The sequence below is a fragment of the Electrophorus electricus genome, chromosome 6, assembly GCF_041902795.1.
Source record: "Electrophorus electricus isolate QZ-2024a chromosome 6, ASM4190279v1, whole genome shotgun sequence".
In the NCBI taxonomy this organism is placed as follows: domain Eukaryota; kingdom Metazoa; phylum Chordata; class Actinopteri; order Gymnotiformes; family Gymnotidae; genus Electrophorus; species Electrophorus electricus.
The window spans coordinates 36245661-36267427 of record NC_137502.1 but is presented as its reverse complement, the minus strand read 5'-3'; the positions used below and the strand labels follow the sequence as shown (position 1 = coordinate 36267427).

The following is a 21767-nucleotide window of genomic DNA, read 5'->3' as shown; positions in this document are numbered from 1 at the left end:
GGAAATATCTTAATATTCTATTTTCTGCAATATATATATGCACAAATTATTAATAAGCATTCAAAAAAATTCTTATGGATGAAGTTCTGAACAAATAAAAATCATTTAACATGGCAAATGTAAAGTTACTCTTGCCCTATTAGTGAGGTAAGAAGCCTGTAGTTGCAGTCAAAAGAATACTGAGATAATATTCTGAGGTATCATAAATATATTGAAGTTCCAGCCTTCTGAGAATTGTCATTGGTAATCCCGCCCCATGTAGCCTAAGGGAAACAGAGTTGACAGCACAAATAGTGCCACTCAGCAATCACGAGTGAACAGAGGATCCATCATCCACTGAACTCTGATCAGGTAAGACATTTAACTAACAGTCCGATTTATGACTGTACTCACTAGCTACCTTATTAGGTATATCTATCATATGGGTATATTTTATAGGTGCAAGATTACAGACTGTAGCCCATATGGTGCTATGCAAAATTAATCAAACTCCCTCTATCTCATTCATCATTGGTCAGTGTCTGATTACAGGCCCAATGCTGGCCAGATACCCACACTCATTCAGCCTCTAATCAGACCCTGACTACTGATAAAAGGCCAGAGGATGGGTAAAACAAAGTGTGCATGGCAACATTTGGCATATACAATTTAACTGTACACATACAGTATAAACTAGTCTTTCAGTGAGAGCAATTAAAGGTGAAGAATTGTATATTGTATAATATTGTAGGATGTGCATGTCCCTTTCTCTATTTGTGTGTATTTCTGTTTATGTATCTTCACAAGAACAGTAAAGTATGTGTAGAATACCAGGTATGGATATGGGACTTTCCATAAATCAGCAAGATAATGACTGAGGCCTGATTCTATCACTGAGAGGGAATTCAGTAACAATGAACAAAGAGCAGAGAGCATACCAGCTAGAATAGTCATCACAGGTGATGCAGAACCAGCGTCATTCTGTTTGCTCAACACAATGATGCACCAACCCATCCTCATTCCCACCTCGTCATATGTTGACGCTTTTGCAGAACCCTCTGCTGTCAGTGTGTACACACCGAAAATACCCTGTTGAACCAGATTTCCATGTGCATGAAAGTCCCATAGACTTCAAGTTAAATTCTACTGCTTCCAAATTGGCCAGTGATGGCAGTGGTGCCTAATCTGTTCATAATGTTTTATATAAAATGTATTTTGCTGCCTATCTGGTATTAGTATGTTGATTGCTGTGATTTATTCTTTTAATTCCATTAATTATATTTCAGAAGTTGTTTAAAATAATAGTCCAATGAGGAGGCAGGATGCACACGCTAAAGTGATTCATTATGGTTTGTTTCCATTGCACGTGGTATGGAATTCTCCCTCCACTTCCTTCACCAGTGCCTTCCGCTTGAGGGGCATGTCTGTAAATAATGCAAGATACAAATGTTTTGTCTCCGCATACTTGCAATTTCCTATCATAATGTATGGGGAAACCAGACACAGCCATTAGGTTTTCATCCATGTTGTTAAGACAGAACTATCTAGGCACATAGTCCTCATATAGTCTCACATGGAATGTTGCTTTTACCTGATTGGTCAGTGTGATGTGGCTGTCACATGTCATTTACATAAAGTTGAAGCCGACTTTTATCGCCATTCCATGAGTCATTTCATACCACCTTCTATCCCACAAACACTCGTACATTTTATTGGTATTTGCCATAATAATCACAGTGTAAAGCAAGCTTAAGTGTACCTAAATCCAAGTGTATTGCCATCTTGCAATCAGAAAAAGCATGTCTTTTGATACTTCAGATGAATAATCAGGGAAGCCTTATTGATAACAGAACATGATTTTGTAGGATAGATAAATGAAATTCCAGAGGAGGAAGGACTTTCCAGAATGCAGACCATCTGGGAGAGGAGCAGACCAATGAAATGTCACTGGATGGTGAAATTTGGAAAGTTAGAAAATGTTAAAATTTCATCAAATATTCAAAACATAGCAATCCAATTGGTCAAAGTAATTTGCTTTACTTTTTATTGTCATCCAGGCCATTTTTGTCACATGACCTAGTGGTTTTATAAGGAATCAATAATTAATTGTACCATCTAGATAAAATAAGGAGCCCTTAAAACCATTCAGTGTATGTAACAGGTCTGTTACAGGGATGAGAATACTAGAGCTACATATTGTTGAAATGTTTTAATCTCAAATATTGAAAAATCCACATGGATGAATGTATACCACACAAATTTCTAATCTATGTTGTTTTTCACCACATTCACCCATGATGTCCTCTTGGTTGAACTTTCTCTATCAAAATAATAATTAAACACAATTAAACATTCTAATCAGAGTCAAAGCAGTTTATTGAAAAGTGATTTTCTGAAAAGTTTCTGGAAGCTTGATAGTTTATAGAAGAACGAGTTTATGGAAGAGTGATGAGTTTAATGCTAATGAGTTTAATGCTTCTTCCTGCAACCAGATTCATCCTTCTGTTTCAGACCAGAGTCATCTCACAGTTTCTCTGCATCTAGTGTTATGTTTCTGGGAAAATGTATCATAGTAAGTCCTATAAGTTTCCCATTTGTCACTGTCTCATAGTCATATCTTATACCTCCATAACAAAATTATGGCTCTACATTCTCATTATGTTATTTCTATTATGTTATGAATTATCTGATTCTTCATAACAAGTTAACAGTGAGCCTATGCTACATAATAGGTTATTATTGGGCATTTTACTGCATGAGATCGGGATTGGTTCATTTGGCTTGTTTTTATTTCTATAATTATTCCATGTTGTGCAAATTTGAAAAGTAGTCAGTGACAGAATATATTTTTACACAGATCCATCACACATGCAGAAGCAAAGGAACAGTTTGACTCATCCTCCTAGAAGTGAGTTTCACTGTATGCATGATTTCTAGGTTTGAGACTATATTGTATTGTTCATTATACAGTAAGCAAGGGCATTTTGAATGTTTTAAAATTAAAATTTGTCAATTTTAGAGAAAGTAATTGAATGAGAATGAATGTGATTGAGGGATTGAATGAGATTGAATGTGATTGTCAGGTTTTTGAAAAGAGACAATTATTAATACAAACAGAGCAAAACAAGGATCAATACAAACAGAGGGCACAGGCAAGAGGGCAAAGGGCACATGCTAGATAATATACTAAACAGGCAGGTAATCCAATAATCCAAAATAGCAAACAAGAAAAACAAACTACGGCTCAGAAATGCAAGGCTGGCAACGAGACTTCACAACAACAGATAGAGACAATAAGATATATTGGTTAACATATAACATATAACAATAAGCATATAACAATAACATATAACAATAAGATAGATTGGTTAACATATAACATATAACAATAAGCATATAACAATAAGATAGATTGGTTAACATATTCAGGAGAATGAGACACAGGTGAGTTTAGAGCACAGGTGACTGGGACCATACAGGAGGTTTACGGGATGCATAGTCCACAGTAGATTGAGTTTCAGTGGAGGGTGTGACAGTGATTGAGTGATTGAATGAGAAGAACAGTGTAATAGGAACCAGGGGTTATGACAACTACAGTGTGAAGAATGTTTGTTATCCAAACTACCAGTGAAGCTACACAGTGTAATGTTTTATGAGTAATTCTGAAAGTGCTACAGTGTTGGAAAATCTGCATAATCTGCACTTTTTTGGAACATGAACTGAACAAAAAACTATTTTGTAGACAAAACCTTTACTGCAAAAATCATATTAAACAGATTACTTCTCTATGGGATCAGGGAACATATTTGCAACAAATTTGTTCAATACCTTTTTCTGAAGGTGCTTATAGATGGTACAAAGGCTTTTATTCAAAGAATCAAAATGATTCTTTATTGTCCACAGTGAATTATTCATATGTTGGAAGGGGTTCAGTTTTTGATGTTGCTTAATTAATTGGCTGTGATGGGTTCCGTGGTCAGTTATTGTAACCCTATATCCAAGAAAATGTATCATAATTTTGGTTAGAGTCCTGGGTTCACACTATCCATTTGCACATATCTGATTAATCAAAGAGAAACTGAATGATAAAGCAGAAGATAAAGCAGCCACATTACTGTTAGCTAGCTAATGCAATACACATATTTACTAATATACATACAATTAGAACTCTTAATATTTAGTTAGATAAATATACAGCACATTAAATTATTGTAAATGATTAGTCAAATACATTACCTATTATTAGCTAATATTAGCTAAATACAAAATCCCAAACATGAAATATTTCATGGATTGTTGTTGTTATTCAACTTGAATCTCTGATGCTGAATATGTTTAATAACAGTGTGCTCATCTAAATTATGCCATATCATGAAATCTGCAGTAAAACACCTGGAAATGTCTCTTAGCTAAACTAAATGTTCAATATATTTTACACAACATGATTGTTTAGGAAAGCCTAACAAAAAGAGTAAAAGACAAGCAAATCTTTTATGTGTCTGCAGATAAAAGAAAGGAATCGAATGATCTTAGGACTGTCCTGCTAGGGAAGACTGGTGTTGGGAAGACTGCTACAGGAAACACCATCCTGGGGAAAGACATATTCAAAGAGCATGTATGCAGCAGATCAGTTACTACTGAGTGTCAGTAATAGACAAAAGAAATACATGGAAGGCAGGTTACTCTAATGAACACTCCAGGACTGTTTGATACAAATATTCCTAAAGTGGAAATCTAGAAGGAAATAGTGAAGTGCATCACCATGGTAACACCAGGTCCTCATGTCTTCCTGTTAGTGCTTACAGTGGGACTCTTCACACACAAGGAAAAGGAAGCAGTGAAGATGATACAAGAACTGTTTGGGTATGAATCCAGAAAATAAACCATGGTGGTGTTCACCAGAGGAGATGCTCTGAGAAAGATGACAATTGAACACTGAAGATTCTGAACAAGCCATTAAGTAATTCATAAATAAATGTAATATTTACCATGTATTCAATAACAGAAATCCTAAATACCGTGGACAGGTTACTGATCTGAAAAAGATCAGCTTCATTGTGGAAATGAATGAAGGGACCTGTTACACTAATGAAATGTTTGAGTAGACAGAGAAACTGTAAAAGAAGAACAGGACGCAAAACTTAAGGAGAGAGAAGCAGAGATAGAGAGAGAAAGAAGAGATGAAAATAAAACAAAGCTGAAATGGAGAAAATAGAGAATAAGGAAGATGAAAGGAAAACATAAGAGTGAATGTAAAAGCAGAGAAGAGTTTGAGGAAGAAGGAATCAAAAGAGATGGCAGTACAGGAATGAGTAGAAAGATACAACAAAATAGAGTAGGATGAAAGATAAAAGAGTAGATGAAAAATAAACAAAAAGATCAGGAGGAGAGAACAAGAATGGAGAGACAGATGAAAAAGAAACATGTGAAGGACAAAGCAGACATGATACAAAAACAGAGAGATCATGAAAATAAATTACAGCAAGAATGAATAGAGGACATTAGAGAAGGAGAAGAGGAGAGCAGAGTTAGAGGAGAAAATCAGACATGCAGAGGAGAATAAAAAGAAGGAACTATAGAAGCTCCTGCTGATTCAAAAATGAGAGTGGGAGAGGAGGATGAAGGAGGAGGAGAAGAGGAGAGAAGAACTGTGGAGACAAACACTATCTAAGGAGGAATCTAAGGAGGAACAGTGGACATTATAGCTACATATGAAACAGCAGTATGAACACGAGAAACACCTGGAGACAGAGAGAAGAGCCCTGGAGGAGAAAGAGAAGAAAGGAACAGAGGATGAAGCTAATGAAAAGAAAACAACTGCAGAGAAACATGAAGCAAGAGAAAGAGAAGATAAATACAAAAAAGAACTGGAAAAAATGGAACTCAGAAAGAAACGTTTCAGAAAGAGGAAGAAGAAAGAGTAAGAGCTTGTAACGAGAAAAAAGAAAGATGTCTTACATGCGGGAGGTGTATAAACTGGAAAATAATAGACTGTTTATGGACAGAACAAGCCGCAAGATGACAATCTGAGTAAGAATTCTCTTCACGACTGGATGAAAAAGTCAAAGAGGCATAAACAGAAGCACATAAGGAGGTTTACAGTGAGAGGTTCCAGTAAGGATCAGATGCAGTGATAGCTGAGGGGACCAAACTTGGTTAAGGCATCGATGCAGCTGTTAACAGTCTATGGAACAAGATTCACAAATGAACAATAAATCTTTCTACATCATAGAAGGAAGAAGTACAGTTATACACAATCCTCAGAATAACAGACAGCCAAGGGATGTGAGGAGATAAAGAGTAAAAGAAGTATTTAAGAAAAAATGGAAGACATTTTTTTTCAAATACAGAAAATTAAAGAAAAAAAGTGAATTAATATGGAAGGTGAATATCTGTCTGTTCAGTTTCTATTTACATGGATTTTTAGGCATCTTTGTATATTGTGTAAATCTATCTGTGCTAAATGACTGAGACATAGCATCTCTGAAAGAAAGCAAAACTGGATCCGTGCTCAGAAGAAGCACAGTTCTAATTTGTGCACAATCCCGTCTCAGTTTCTGGTGTTTGGAATGAATTCTAAAGTCATTCCTTTTTATACTAATGTGATTTGAAAATGGTCATAATTATTGGGAAAATATTTTAACTAGTTATTTGTTTGTTCATTAGACAGTCTTGTAGTCACATGTTTAAGAGGCAACTGGTGAGAGCCAATGTTTAATGAGAATGACCAAGCAAACAGGTTCCTGTCATGGTAAATGAAATGGACTTTTGTATGATCCAGTGTGCGTTGGGATATAGTGTTTACACTGCTGATGTGGAAGTAATCTATTTCTTTTATATCATGATAAATGTGTCTTTTTTAAGTGGGATTAAGTATAATTTTTGAACCATAGATGGTGCATCCATTCTTATTTCTTTATTAAATATCTCAAAATTGGGAATATTTCATATGCTCTAAACTGTGTTCTATCTTTACAGCAATTTGTTTAAAATATGAATTGACGGAATTAATATTTGGACTTTTTTCTTTATTTTTCATACATATTAACTTTAAATATCCTTACCAAATTTCATATAATTCTAAATAGCTTCTTGCCTGAGTATTTATTTATTTATTTAAGACTTCTTAATTTATTTATTTACACTCTTAAACTATGTCAGCATGTATGTTAGTATTTTTTGTTTATTTATTGCTTTTGAACTTTAAGGGTTATTTTATAAAAATGCTATACAAATAAAGAATTACTTATTTAATATATTGAGTTTCATATCTTATTTAATAAATGTTTACCAAAAAACTGTCTGGTGATTTACACTTACAGTATTTGCCAGATGCTCTTATCCAGAACAACTTAAATATTTATCAGTATGACAGTACATGTGCTCCCTGTGAACTGAGCCCATCACCCATTGATGTTATTAGCACCACACGCTTCCTGCTCTACCAGGTAAACTACAGGGGATGAACCAATGTCTGTCCAACTGTTTAACTGAGTTCTTTTTCAGGTGTGAATTCCTCAGTCCATGAGAGCATTTGTACTTGTCTGTATTTTTAACACACACACACACACAGACACAGAGACACACATCACCGAGCTGATGAAGGTCTAGATCTTTAGCTGTGGAGCTGAGTCAGGTTGTGCTGAAGCAGGAAAAACGCCAGGCTGTGTAAGTAAGAGGGAAACTGCTGCTTTCCTCATAGACTTACAGTGCAGTAAATAGACACTAGGTGGCAACATTGTGTTGTGATTATTACATATAGCAAGAGAGAGAAATTCCAGGTCTTGGTGTTTTTTCTGTTCCAGCACAACCTCAATTCCTCAGCTAAAATTAGTCATTAAGTTTAGTCATCACAGATTGTCCAGTGAGATCAAGAGAGAAGGATGTTCACAAGTTTGTTGTTATGCACCTATTACACTCATAGACTTGAATTCACAGTAGAATAAATCAGTGGCCAGAGGAGGCTGGACCCAACCTTTGAGTCTTAGTTCCTCTCAAGGTTTCTTTCTCATGCTGTATAGAGTTTTTCCTTGCAACTGTCACCCTTGGCTTGCTCACTGGGGGCTTGGAATTAGACATTTGTAAAACTGCTTTGTGGCAACATCTGTTGTAAAAGTGCTATATAATTAAATTTTGACTTTGATTGAGGCTAAGTTACTCTTATAGTTTCTGTGGTATTTGGAGAGATGAACAAAAATGCAATATTTAAATGTTAATCATCAATAAATATGAATGTTTGAGACAGACAGTGAAACTGAATAGCTACAGTTTACTATCACTGTTACCATATGATAGGCCTATAACAAATACAGTTGGAAATGGCATCTACATAACCATGGTAACATGGTAATAGTGCTTTTATCATGAATGCATAAGAACTGGATGTAAAACAATATTTTAACACTCTATAACAAATCCATTACCATAAGATCCTTAAAAACACCATTATTTGGTGCATTTGGTAAGGTGGAACATCAAATTGAGCTGGATATCTAAAAGGCATCATGTTCTGTGTAAATGCTTTTTTGTTATGTTAATATACAGTAAGTCTAACAAACAAGAAATAGCTGCTTTTATAATTTCACAGACTAATAGTAAAAATGTAATTATGCTTGTATTTCAGCTCATCAAGCACTGAAAGCAATGCTACTGCCCCAAACCTCAAATGTTTCTTGATGTAGAAAAAAAGAAATATACAGGCATATATTTACATTTTAAAGCATTTATCTGATAGTTTTATCCAAATTTACTTACAATTATGATTGAATAAAACTTGAACAATTGAGGGTTAAGGGTCTTGCTCAGGGACCAAACAATGGCAACTTGGAGGGGGTAGGGTTGAACTGGCAGCCTTGCAATTACAAGTCAAGTACCTAAACGTCTAAGTTACCATTGCCCTACAGGAAACGGACAGAGTGCAACAGGAAACACCATCCTAGGAAGAAATTATTTCCAGAGTCAGAAAAGCCTCAAACTGTGACAATAATTTGCCAGAAGGGAGGTGTTGAAGTTGAGGGGAAACTAGTAGCTCTTGTTGACACTCTTGGCCTTTTTGACACCAGATTGACTAATGTAGAAGCAAAAGAGGAAATTGTAAAATGCATCTCACTGTCAGCAGCTGGACCCCATGTGTTCATCATTGTGTTGAGTCTAGTAAGGTTTTACACAGGAGGAGAAGGACACAGTGAATCTGATCAAGAAAATGTTTGGCCCAGAAGCAGCAAAGTATAGCATAGTGTTGTTCACCAGAGGAGATGAACTGGGAAATGAGACAATCAAAGATTATGTTCAAAGGAGTGATCATGCAGATTAAGCTAATCAGGATCTGTGGTGGAAGAGTTCATGTATTTAATAACAAAGAAGAAAAAGCTCACACCCAAGTCACTGACCTTCTCAAGATGATTGAAGAAATGATAAAGTTTGACAGGAATAATTACTTTACAAATGAGATGTTTGCGATGGCAGAGATATCTATACAGCAGAAACAAGAAGAGATTTTGAAAGAAAGAAAGAGATACAGGCTGAGAAAGAGGCTCTAAAGGCCAAATTTGAGGAAGAACAGCAAAAGTTAAAGAAGCATCTGGAGAAAGAGAGAGAGCTGGTGGAAAAGAAAAGACGTCACAGGGAAGAAAAGTTTAAGGAAAAGGAAAAAGCTCTGAGACGAGAGTATGAGAGGAAAGAAGAAGCAGCGAGAGAGACGGCAGGTGGAGGACCTGAGAAGGGAGGAAGAGGAAGGACAACAAAAAGCAAAAAATGAACAAGTACTAGAGGATATGAGGAAAGAAATGGAAAACCAAAAAGGTACATTTCTCTTATTTCAGTGGGTGAAATAAGTACTGAACATGACATGAAATTCTCACCAGATATCAGTAACAATCCACACATGCAAAGAAATCAAACCATAGATGTCCATAAATTGTTATGTATAATAATGTGAAATGACACAGGGAAAAAGTATTGAACACATGAAGAAAGAGAGGTGCAAAAAGCCATGGAAAGTCATGACACCAGCTGAAATCTATCAGTAATTAGAAAGCAATCCTGCCACTTAGTGCAAATTAATATCAGCTGGTTCAAGTGATGGCCTATAAAAAGATGTCTCATTACTAAGGTGCCACTCAAGAAACATCTCACAATGGGTAAAACCAGTAAGCTCATTATTAAGTTATTACACATAACTTAGTTAATGGACATCTATGATTTCTTTGCATGTATGGATTGGATGGGTTGTTACTGACATCTGGTAAGAATTTGATGTCAATAGCTTCTTTAGAAATATATTTACTTAGAAAATTGGTGACATGTTCAATAATTATTTCACCCGCTGTATGTCACTTTAATTGGAAACAATATTGTTTCATGTTCATTTTCTTTCTCAGATCAGAAAACCCAGTTTATTCTTATATAACTGTTGACAGAAGGGAAATGTTTTTAGCTTTGTTCAAATTCATTTTCATAGTTTTTCCTTGCTGCAATTTTTGAACTTTGCTTAAGTACCCCTTAATTATTAAGCAGATTGACATTAAGGTAAACTTTTTAAAAACATTTTGCCATATTTTTTACTTATGGAAAACATTTATAGATGCGTTCATTTTTAAATATTGTTATTACAACTTCTGCTATATTTTACGTATAAGGTCAGAAGGATTACATTAAAAAAAAAAATTATTTGTAAAATATAAAATTTTAAATGAATTAAATGTCTATTTTCTCTTTCACAAACCGCCTGCAATGCCGCCATGAACTCCCAGTTGGCAAACCCCGCAGTAAGAAATGGGGACTGGTGCTTATTGGGAAATGTCTGGGGTGTTTAACACAGCAGAGCAGACATCATCACATAAGTTATGCTTCTTGCACAGATCCAGCACACAGAACAGAAGGATAAGTACTATCCCATCTCCCAATGGTAAGTTACATGTTGTGTCACATATCTGCACAGGGTACATGATGATGCACTTGACTAATTATTAAATATTTATATCCAGTTATGATATGTGTGGGGATATACAGAAATGTTCCTTACAGTCCTGGTGACTCACATTCCTGCACTATTTAATGTTTCTTGTCCTATAATATCTGCTTTAAGATGTGAAATACACTTAAATGGTTTGCTCATGGGGTGCAGGGTGTTGGTGTGGGTTGTGCCTTAACCTTGTCCCAGCAGGTCCACCTCACAGAGGACATTGTGTCCTGGTGTTGTTAATGCTTTGATTATGTCTGAAGGAATGTTCTCAAAGCCTTAGGGAGTGAATCTTTCATTCCAACTAGAAGTTTCTGACAGGTGTATATGCTTGCTCAAATTATTCAAGTTGTATTCAGTCATAATTGGAAGTCACTTTTCACTCAGTTGCATACATATTTGCACACATAAATAGCAGGGTATATAGATAAGGCAATCAGGCAAAAAACCTGCAAGTGTTAATCTGGGCTTGGTGTGATGCTAGCAGCACAGAGGGAATGAGAGGCAAGCGTAAAATAAAGGAGTCCTTATTCTCCACGATTCAAATAAAGCAAAGCAACAGACTGCAAAGCAGTGGTAAAAAGACAACAGATATGATTAAGACATAGGCTTTCACTGTGAGGAAGAGCAGTAGGTAGCTTGGTAGCAATGTGCAATCTGTTCTCAGTCCCCAGTCTATTGGTGTTACCTGTATGTAGTTTCCAATGTAAGAAGCCTGTGGGCTTAAATAAGGACAGGGAAAATAAGGAACAGGTGAGGATCCCTCCAGCCTCCTGGAGCATGGTCACCCAGGCCAATGAGCAGCAGGCTTCTGCAGGTGTTCTCGGTGAAAGGAGGCAGTGAGGTTGGGATCCAGTATCTGGGAGGCAATGTTCGTCTGGGTCATACCAGCCTATGAGCTACTGCAGCTTCCTGCCTCTCCATCTTGAATTGAGCAGAGCATGCACCTTATAGGCAGGTCTTCCCTCCATCTCCAGCAGTCACGGCAGTGGTCCGAAGGGTCCTCATTGTCAGAGAGGCGTCCCTACACCACAGGCTTTAGGGACGACACATGGAAGGCTGATGATGCACGGCTGCTCCTCAACATCCTTATCCAATAAGTGAATTCATTAATACCGACTGAGTACAGTATAGGCATATTTCGGACTCAGCTTGCTTGCATGTCCCACCCAGCCGTCTTTTGTAGCAACCCATGCCTTGTCTCCAGTTTCATGACGTGGGGCTTCTATGGCAGAGCACAACTGTTGGTGAGTTTCCTTCCATATCTGTTCCCTGCGTTACACCACGTCTGGACAAGTTACAAACTACTGTCTATATATAATGTCTAATTGGTTCACATTTCTATTAAACACAATTAGGAGTGATTAACAATTTGTTTACAATAAGCATGAGGTGTGCAACAAACAAATTAAGTGATATGGATGAACAACAGATAATCTACTCATGTGGATGTGGGAAGAAAAATGTTGGCTGTCCTGGTAAGGGTTTGATTCTGATGGAATTAGTTACTTGAAGTATCACAGGTGCTTGAAGTATAACCAAGCTTGACAGAGCTTCCTGCATTCCAATCTGTGATTTTTATGACACCAAAGTAGAGGGGGAAGGGGCGGAAATCCAGGACAGCATGATAAGTTATCAGCTAGGCTATTAATGTCATTGATGCTCAGCATTATGGTACCAGAGGGGTCCTGGCTCCTGTCTCCGTGGCCCGGGGGTGAGAGAAAGCCTACCCTGAGCAGGCCAGAGTTCCATCAGAGGGATAACTTGTCTATCTTCACTACAATATCAAACTCATCTGCTCAAGGCTGGGTGGGTCTTGTAGGTTTGAGGATCAGCAGGTTATGGGGGCCTGTTGGGTTTGAGCATTACCAGGCTGTGTTGGCTGGGTGGGCCTGATGGGACAAAGTATAGTCCTAATGCAGGAGAGATATGCACATAGTGTACATCCAGACCCAGCCAGAATGTTATACTGCTCTGACCAACCTTGTACACTGATGAATATGTTCAAACACCATATGGGGAACTAACTTTAAAATAAACACATAGTGGGGATCTGGGAATATAAAGTGTTCAGGACAGATCCGAAAAGACAGGAGATGAGGGGAAACAGGAGAGGACTAAAAGGAAAGCTTCATATTGATCTAGGCAAAACTAATATAGGTGTTGTGTGTCTACCTCTGCCTGCATTTCAATGACTTAACAGATTTGAAAGAACTACATTTTATATTTTAAAGTACTGATTAGAAAGCAAGTTTGTTGGGAATAACTGCAACCTTATCTTTCTGAAATCATGCAATTTATTTATGATTATGACTTTCTGATGTGACACCAAATAAACCACTACAAATACAGTAAAGATTTAACACACAGTTTAGATCAATTAAACTGAAACAACTCTGTTGCTCAATTGAGGGAGTTGGAGACAAAATGTGCTAGAATTCCAAAAAAAAAAAATCCATGTCCAACAATATACATGAATATTTGATTATGTACTAATATTTATATATGTCAGTTACATTAAAAGCAACTGTAGCAGTACAAACACCCCAATAAATTGGCAATAAAAGTTATGATGAGATTAATTGTGGCACCATCACTATCAAATTTATATACCCATTAATATCCATACATGAAATAACACTCACTGTGTATTAATATTCTTACATGTCAGTTAGTTAAAAGCAATAAACTGAAATTCCTGTACCAACAATAAGAAGTTGTATTCCTTATTCCAGAGATGTATGGCCAAAGAGTACTTATTAAAAAAGCAAACAACATCTATTTAATCAGACACAAAATGATTATAACCTTTTGTTGATTAATTAATAGAATGCTTATAGACTACCCAGTTATAAAGATGTATGTTGTCACATTCTCCAAAATAATGCATTTCTTAATTTGGTTTTGTTGTCCAATGCTTCTTCCTTTTAATGACTTTTTCTATCTCCTTCAGGAGTTTCTCCTTTGTGTTTGTGATATTTAGACCAGCTTTCTCCAAAAGATCATTGATCATTTTATCATTGTAAGACAACTGAAAGGTGTGATATATGTCTTTCCACATCTTAACTTCACCTGAGGAAACACAGACATCAGTCACTTACAGTATTGCTATTTTACAGTTACTTCAATTCATGATTAGAGAAACATGTTGTTTGCGCTTGTAGTTTGCATGCGCAAGCTAGATAATGAAGCTGGATACACTTATGAAGGTCTGTTTACTGAATATTATAGTTACCTTTACAGTTAACAGTATTAAAAAGAGGCATGTGAATCACAACTGGAGCATTGGGGTTGTTCTTAAACACATAGAAGTCCTTTGGTTCTTCTTCATTCTCTGGCAGTTCAACTGTAGGGAACGGGATCTGAAGATCTTTACACATCTGAGCAGCTTTATCCACTGTCTATAAGGGATAAAACAGAATGCCCCAAATTAGCTGTGTGTGACTGTGCATGTGTGCTTGTGTCTACAATAACAGTTCTAACTGAAATTATAATCATGTATGAACATATGAATTTATTGCTTAATTAACTACTAAAATAGCCTCTGAGAACTAAAGAATAAAAAATCTTAAAAACACCACAAGCATTTGTAAAATATTTCATTTTTTTCCAACTCATGAGAATGAGCAAGAATCTTGTAGTGAAGATGGATTTTATGTTTAATCTTTTTTTTTTTTCCAAGGCATCTTTATAGACTACTGTACAGTTGTGCTATTAGCTGGGCCAGCTGGTCTGTCAGTAGGTTAGATGTGGGAGAAGCGTTGCATGAAAATTTAATTTTAGCTAAACTGCTTCTAAAATATTTCTAAATATATGGGCTAGATTAGAGATATTCATTCATCTTCTAAACCACTTATTCTAGTTCAGGTGTGTGAGGGACCATAGTCTATCCCAGCAGCACAGGGCACAAGGCAGGAACTGACCCAGAACACAGCAGGATTCCATCACAGGGCAGGAACCAACCCAGAACAGGGTCCATCATGAAAATGTATGTGATGTAAAGTTATGTAAACTTCTGACCACAACTGTACATGACCGCTCAGTCTGAGTACAGGTGATGTGCTCTTTAACATGAAATAGTACTTTTCCACTTTTAGCCTTTATATTGTCTATGACATTGCAACAAATTTCATTATTTAGCTAGATACATGGTGATGATGTCGCTAAATTATTTCACTAACAGCAAACTGCACAAGACGGCTAAAACATTTAAAACTGCTAATGTTTTCCAGTCCCCAGTGAATAAAATGCGTCAGATAAGTACTCCTGGTTTCTGTTGTACTCCCTGGGCATAATGCTGGAAGGTTTTAGCATATCAGACCCTGAGATATAAAACTTATTCATGCTCGTGGTGCTGTGGTCTCATACCATGTTTTACCTAAATACCTGCCTATATAAACAAAAAGCCTGTTTACACTTGGTCATTTCATATGTCACATCTGAGGCTTCCAACCTGTCCCATAACGTCCCACGCCCCATAATGCCCCAGTCTGTTCTCAGTCCCCAGTCTATTGGTGTTACCTGTATGTAGTTTCTCTTATTGTTTTCTTTAAATCTACCTGTGCCTGTTGATCATTGCAAAGTCTCTTTCAGCAGTTTGTATAGTGTCTAAGCTGTTCTGTTGTTTGTGCCTGATAGTTTTGGTTTTAAACTTTCTGCTCGTCCTACTTGGGTTTTTTTTTTTTTTTAACTGTAGGGTATCTTTAATATTTAAGTAAGTGTGTGTGTGCGCGTGTGTGTGTGTGTGTGTGCACGTGTGTGTGTGTGCGTGTGTGTCTGCACGCGTGTGTGTGTGTGTTACCTCAAAGGGATCTCCATCACTGAAGTCAAGGGAAATGATGAGGTCAACATTGCGTTCCTTTCTCAGTACAGAGAAATAGGGTGAGTTGAGTAACAGACCAGTGTCCTCATATTGTCTTGTCTTTGACTCTAGGATGCTGGGATGAACTTCATCAACTGTTAATGAAAGATAAAGAATACTAATTATATAAGATTAAGTTAGTTGTTCAGGCACTTTGTACAATTTCCTTTTTTGCTTCTAATAAATCAGGTATTAAAGTTTCTACAATGGTGGGAGAAAGTGGAGGAAATGAAGCAAGTCAGTAAGGTGCTGGTGAGTCTGTAAGTAGATATGACAGACAGCAATGATGGCAATGTTGGGCTACAAATTAATGTGGAAGGGTTACTAAAGTGATTGGATGAATCTTAAATTAGGATCTCCCAGATTAAAGATTAAAGAAAATCCATGTGTGAACCAGTGGAGGACATCACAAAATGTGAGTAACTAACTGACACAGACATACTATGGACTCTCAACAGAGAGGCTGTTAAATGACAGTTGGAGTCACTTCAGTCAATTGAGGTTTTATGATTCAATAAATAAAACCTTTCTACGGTAGAAGTCTGGCAAGAAGATTTTGTTTTGTTATGGATACCTTGCAACTTTAAAACTGGAATGTTAAAAATTGTTATCCATGATAAACACACACAATAATAATAAATATTTAATAAATATGAAATTGATAACCTTTACATAACCTTGAGGGAGACATAGACAAGATAGCCATTACACAAAAAAGCATCAAACCACAAAATGAAAAGTAGAATTATTTCCCACCTGTCATTTTGTAGAGAAAGTTGTAATGTGTTCCCCAGTCCCACTGCCAAACTTTCCTCATGCATTTAGCAATCACAATGCCTGACAAGATAAAATAGACAGATCGAGGCACTTCTACCTGATCTTAGTTCTGAATTTCAACAGGCACAAATTACCAGTAGAAAAAACAAATTGCATTTAATAACATAAATATTTAGAGTATATAGAATCACTCCAGAACAAGTCCTAATGTCTCTTGGTTAACAAGACCTTGTAACACATATCACATTTGGACAGAGCTGCCACCATTTTGTCTTGAACTAACATGATCTGTGTTTAATGGAGTTCTGGAGTTCTCTGTCACTTCCTGATGACATTTACCAGGCCTTGCCTTTATTCCACACTACAGGCTCTGGTAAAAATCAGAAGAAATCTGTTAACATTCATAGAATTGATTGAGCAGAGTTTGGCTTCTTGAATAAGATTTTATGAATTGCCACAGAATACTTGGTCATTCTAAAACAAAGGTTAAGAAAATTTAAAAAAAGGAAATCAGATTATAATGTAATAATAAATTAATTATTTGAATAATATTTATTTTACACTCAGTAAATGTCTTTTTTCATTAGTACTATGAAGAAACAGTATGAAACACCAGGAAAAGTAGTTGTTCTTCCATTCCTCCAGTGTATTTGTTTCACACAGGCTAATTGAATATTAAATGAAAGCAAGAATCACAATTTCTGCCATGAACACACAGAGGAAATACCAAAAAAAAAAAATTACCAAAAGAAGCCAAATCCCAAATCTTGCTGGAATTACTGGATGTGTGCAGCTCCTCTATCATAACTGTAGTTTCACACAGGATTAGGAAGAGATGTGTTAGTTTTACTTTCTGCCATGTACACACAAAAAGGAAATACATTACCAAAAGAAGTCCCTTACAAATCCAAGGTTCTAAAATCACATTGTTTAGAAAATCCATCAGTAATGCACAGCTCTGGGTCACTACTCACCCACTGTCTTTGGGAACCAGTGAGGGAGACAATCACACACTTTCAGTGTGTAGTTGCTTAAGATCTCATCTGTGATTGGTTCTTGAAGTTTTACCTCATTTCCTTCTTTATCATGCTTTTCTAAAGAAAATGTTTATCATGTGTATCTTTTTAAATGCCACTACAAACTAGTGATATAATAATAACTAAATAATAATACCTTATTATAAAAAGCCATATTGAATATTGGGTCAGCAGAACCCCATAATTATTAAGTTATTATATTAAATACCTATTTATTACTTCAGATTAGATGTTAGGAATGAAGATGTTAGTTTGAATAAGCATGCACTGTTCTTTGAATTATGAAATGTTTATATGAACACAACCTTTCAGTAATTCATTCATCTTGGTTATGTCATTTTTAAGATCCTCTCCATTGAAGAAGTGAAGATTCAACTCCAGGAGGGTATGCATCACCAGCTCATCATCATTGCTAGCTGATATATTTGCTAAAATAAACAGATTGACCTTTACAATTAGTGTTTGTTTTTTGTTTTGTTTTTTTCAGAATTGAGCTGTTAGGTGGATTGGGGCAGGATGCAAGTGCTGAGTAGAACTTACCTTTTAAAACTAAGTTTTTCAGACCTGTGCTCAATTTGAGTAGCCCCTTAAAAATTGTTTTTTTTATCTCTTCTCCATCAGCTAGTGCACTACCACACAAACCTGTAGATTCAAAAGAAATTAACATATGAGAGCTGTGTAAGATCCAATTTGATCATAAAATTAGCACATTTCAACAGAATAGTTACTGAGCACTTTCATCTTTTCTCCATTTCAAACTTACATCTGGTGGGAATGTGATGAAGTTTGACTCTAATGGTTTAACAACGTGAGAATTGCTTGGCTTGTGGTTAAATAATGAAAATTGTTGCAAGAATCAACAATATCAGTGATGTCATATAAAAAATAATAACAATAATAAAAGAAACAGACGAAAAATTGCACAAATGGAAATCCCTGTACTATAATGAGAGGGAATTCAGTTTGATTCATCAACATGTGCAGCTGGTAACTGTCAATTTGTTTTTGCAAACCTGGATATTAAAAACCATCTCAATAAAAAGACAAGCTGCACCTCTGAGCATGGCATAACAGGAGGCAATTTGTTTTAGATATATAAAATTATAGAAAATATACTGTCTTCTTTCTAAGAGCTTTGAAGGTTTAAACACAAAGTGTTTTGGTGTAAATCTCACTCCATAGAGGAAAGAGCAGCAGGTACTCTTAGAGGTATTAATCTGTTTCTTAAGCTTTATTTACAAAATTCATAAGAAGTGTAGAAGAGTGAAGGTTAAACCCCACCCCCTTTTTCAGGTATTACCTTGTATGTACAGCATGTCAAGCTCAGGCTGTTCCTCAGTTTTTGCCCCTTTCTCAAACCGACTTCCCAAACATTTGGAATCCACAAAGGCTCCGGTGAGGGAGTAGCCACACTCATGTGGAGTGATCTCAAACCAAGAGTCTATAAACAGACAATATAAACATTTAATTCTATCATACCCCTATACTCATGTAGTGATCTCAAACAAGCACCTACAAACTATAAAAATGTAATTCTACCCTAATCATATACCCATGCACATTCATACACATATATAAACACACATACACGCATACATATGTGCATAAAAAATACCTTTACACAGTGTGTCATATTTGGACTTCTTATCAATCACTGTATAGATGGGATATGGGTTTTTAGTGTGCTGACCCCTCTGTTCTGTGAGAACTTGTTCATCAATCTGCAAAGACATTACAGACTGCAGTGTATACATCTTGAATCACTACATGAAAATAGCTCTTAAAAACGTACTTTCTGACTACTGGATCTGTGGACACTGTTCTTACCTCTTTCACTACACTAGACACAATTAATACTGCCCAGATATCGGTTATGCTGAAGTTGTCCTTTTCACACATTTTCCTTAATTTGCAGCATGTCTTGTGGTAGTTGACTTGATCACTCGTAAGTTTTTGGATGATGTTTTGTTTCACTGTCTCCATTTGTTTGGACCAGTCTGGTTCTTGGTACGCTGATGCCATGCACCTTCAGAGATCAGGGAGAATCACAAAGATTACATTAACAATAACAATGTTTATATTAAAAAGAATACAATTTTTACATTAAAAACAACATAATGTTTACATTAAAAAGGAACACAATTGTGACAGCATGGCCACCTCCTCCTTGACTCCTCCCCATGTCAGTGTGATGTGTGTGTGTGTGTGTGTGTGTGTGTGTGTGTGTGTGTGTGTGTATCTACCTGCTTATGCCTCTCGTTAGTTGGTTATGTGCTACACCTTTCTCTCATCATTAGCACGTATATTTAAGTGCTTGTATGTAAGTCAGTGTTTGTCAGTGTTTAACTCATATGCTTAGTATTGTAAGACTGTGTCTGCTGTGGTTTGCCTTGTATGGTAATCAGTCAAAGCAGTTTTCGTTCTTCATGTTTGCTGTTTGGTTCATCATGTTAATAAACGTCTGTGTCATGTGAACCATGGCTTGTATTTGCCTCCTGCCTTTCCACCCTCATCACAATATTTACATTAAAAAGGAACACAATGTTTTTAATGTAAAGGTACAACCTACAGGTCTCATATAATTGGATTTCTCCCTCAGGAATAGAGTTGACAAATATGGATACTAAATTGCTTTTGTTGAATGTGTACATTTAATTCATATTTGTTTATGTGCATTTTTGAAAGAATTAGTTTTTTTATAGAAATGAATGATGTGCCATATTCAGGATGAACACTGAGGTGCTGCTCTATGTGTGGACATAATTAAGAAGTTAGAATATCTAGATGTTCAGTATCAGTACCAAGTAGATCCAGAGACGCCACTGAGATACATGATGCAGTCTAGCAGTTTCTCTTCACTCAGCTGGCTCAGTGACCCCAGCAATCCAATCATAGCTCTCTCCCCACCACCAGAGCCCAGCACAGCAATGTTGGGTACCTCGTCCTGCAGTCATTAGAACACAACACACACCCTAAACCCACCACACATCTAGGAGACCCCCTGTCAGTCCACAAGCTTCAAACAGTTTTTGTAACACAGGCTTGTTGAAGACCAGGCACATTCACAGATATAATACTGATGGTCAACGTTTTGAAATATGTACAGATATTGTACAGATCTGAAGAGAATGACATAATGTTAGCATCAGCACTCCAATGTGACCACCCTATGAGTTGTGTGAGGAGCAGGGGTGTCACATCCTAATCTTAAAACTAAACTAAACTAAAGCCATGTGTGTCCCTACAGCACCAGTAAAAACAAGAACAAAAACATGTTTTATATTTATTTGTAGATGCTTATATTACACTCCCAATATGCTGGTTTGAGCAAAGATTCAAATAGGCATAATTATTTGTAGCATAAAGCAATTGTAACAATTGTATAAGACTGAGGAATATATTTAAGAATCTGATTCACCACACTGCAGGATATATTGTGATGCTGAAGACACTGAAGAACAGTTGCTCTCCTTTTGGCCACATGTTGACTCTCATCCTCATTCAGAGAGTGGCCAATTCTCACTTCACTGCTACACACACAGTATACAATAACAGGTAAAACAGTCTTGCCCCAATCCCACTGGTCATGTTTAACACCACCGTTCATATATGGTGTCTTTCACTGTCATGAAAGTGTTTTGAAGTTTTGTTGCGCTGGGCCAATGTAGCATGATCATGCATAGACAGGAATAAGCATTCACAAATACAAAATGTAAATAAAAATGTAGAAGAATGTGAATAGTACATTAACCTGAAATGCTATTTTAAAATTACTGTACTATATTACTCTAACATATGTTAACAATCACAATTTGATTAAACTAAAAAAATAAAATCTTAAAAAAAAAAGTAAAATCATAAAAATACCTTCTAGGGCTGTCCATCTGCAGGGATTAAATGGGGCCAGGGAAGTAAAAGGAGCAATTCTGAGAAGAGACAAGCATCATTTTGTGAACATTTGACAAAAGTCTTGTCACCTAAGAAAACCAGGCAAACCTTAAAAAAGTGATGTGAACTATCAACATGTCATCTGTCCCTCCAGAAAGTCTTATACTTAGGACCATTGTTATTCAGTGTTTAAGGACAGTGACAGAGCAAAATCATTCAGCAAATCAGAGAGCAGCATTTTTCTCGTACCTGCATATAAACAAAC

At 36.3% G+C, this 21767-nt stretch overlaps 2 protein-coding genes and 1 pseudogene across 2 annotated transcripts; 2 read left to right on the top strand and 1 right to left on the bottom strand.

Annotated features, from left to right (window-relative positions):
• The first annotated feature begins 304 nt into the window (after positions 1-304).
• Positions 305-7107, top strand: LOC145658650 (GTPase IMAP family member 4-like). The gene is given in 5 exon segments (XM_081716746.1): positions 305-351; positions 2472-2551; positions 2837-2887; positions 4485-4903; positions 4905-7107. Coding segments are annotated over 4 exon segments (660 nt in total). The 5' UTR covers positions 305-351; positions 2472-2541; the 3' UTR covers positions 5085-7107.
• Positions 5691-12039, top strand: LOC113591700 (GTPase IMAP family member 4-like; annotated as a pseudogene).
• A 1233-nt stretch (positions 12040-13272) lies between these two features.
• On the bottom strand, positions 13273-21221 carry LOC118241143 (cytosolic phospholipase A2 gamma-like). Its single transcript, XM_081715722.1, has 13 exons — positions 21033-21221; positions 20416-20558; positions 19442-19640; positions 19230-19335; positions 18915-19055; positions 18155-18256; positions 17920-18042; positions 17552-17671; positions 17322-17384; positions 16557-16637; positions 15741-15895; positions 14175-14340; positions 13273-14011 (listed from the first exon to the last, which is right to left on the bottom strand). Exons 1-13 carry the CDS (start codon positions 21219-21221, stop codon positions 13833-13835), a joined length of 1767 nt encoding a protein of 588 aa, XP_081571848.1. The 3' UTR covers positions 13273-13832.
• Between the last annotated feature and the right edge of the window lie 546 nt (positions 21222-21767).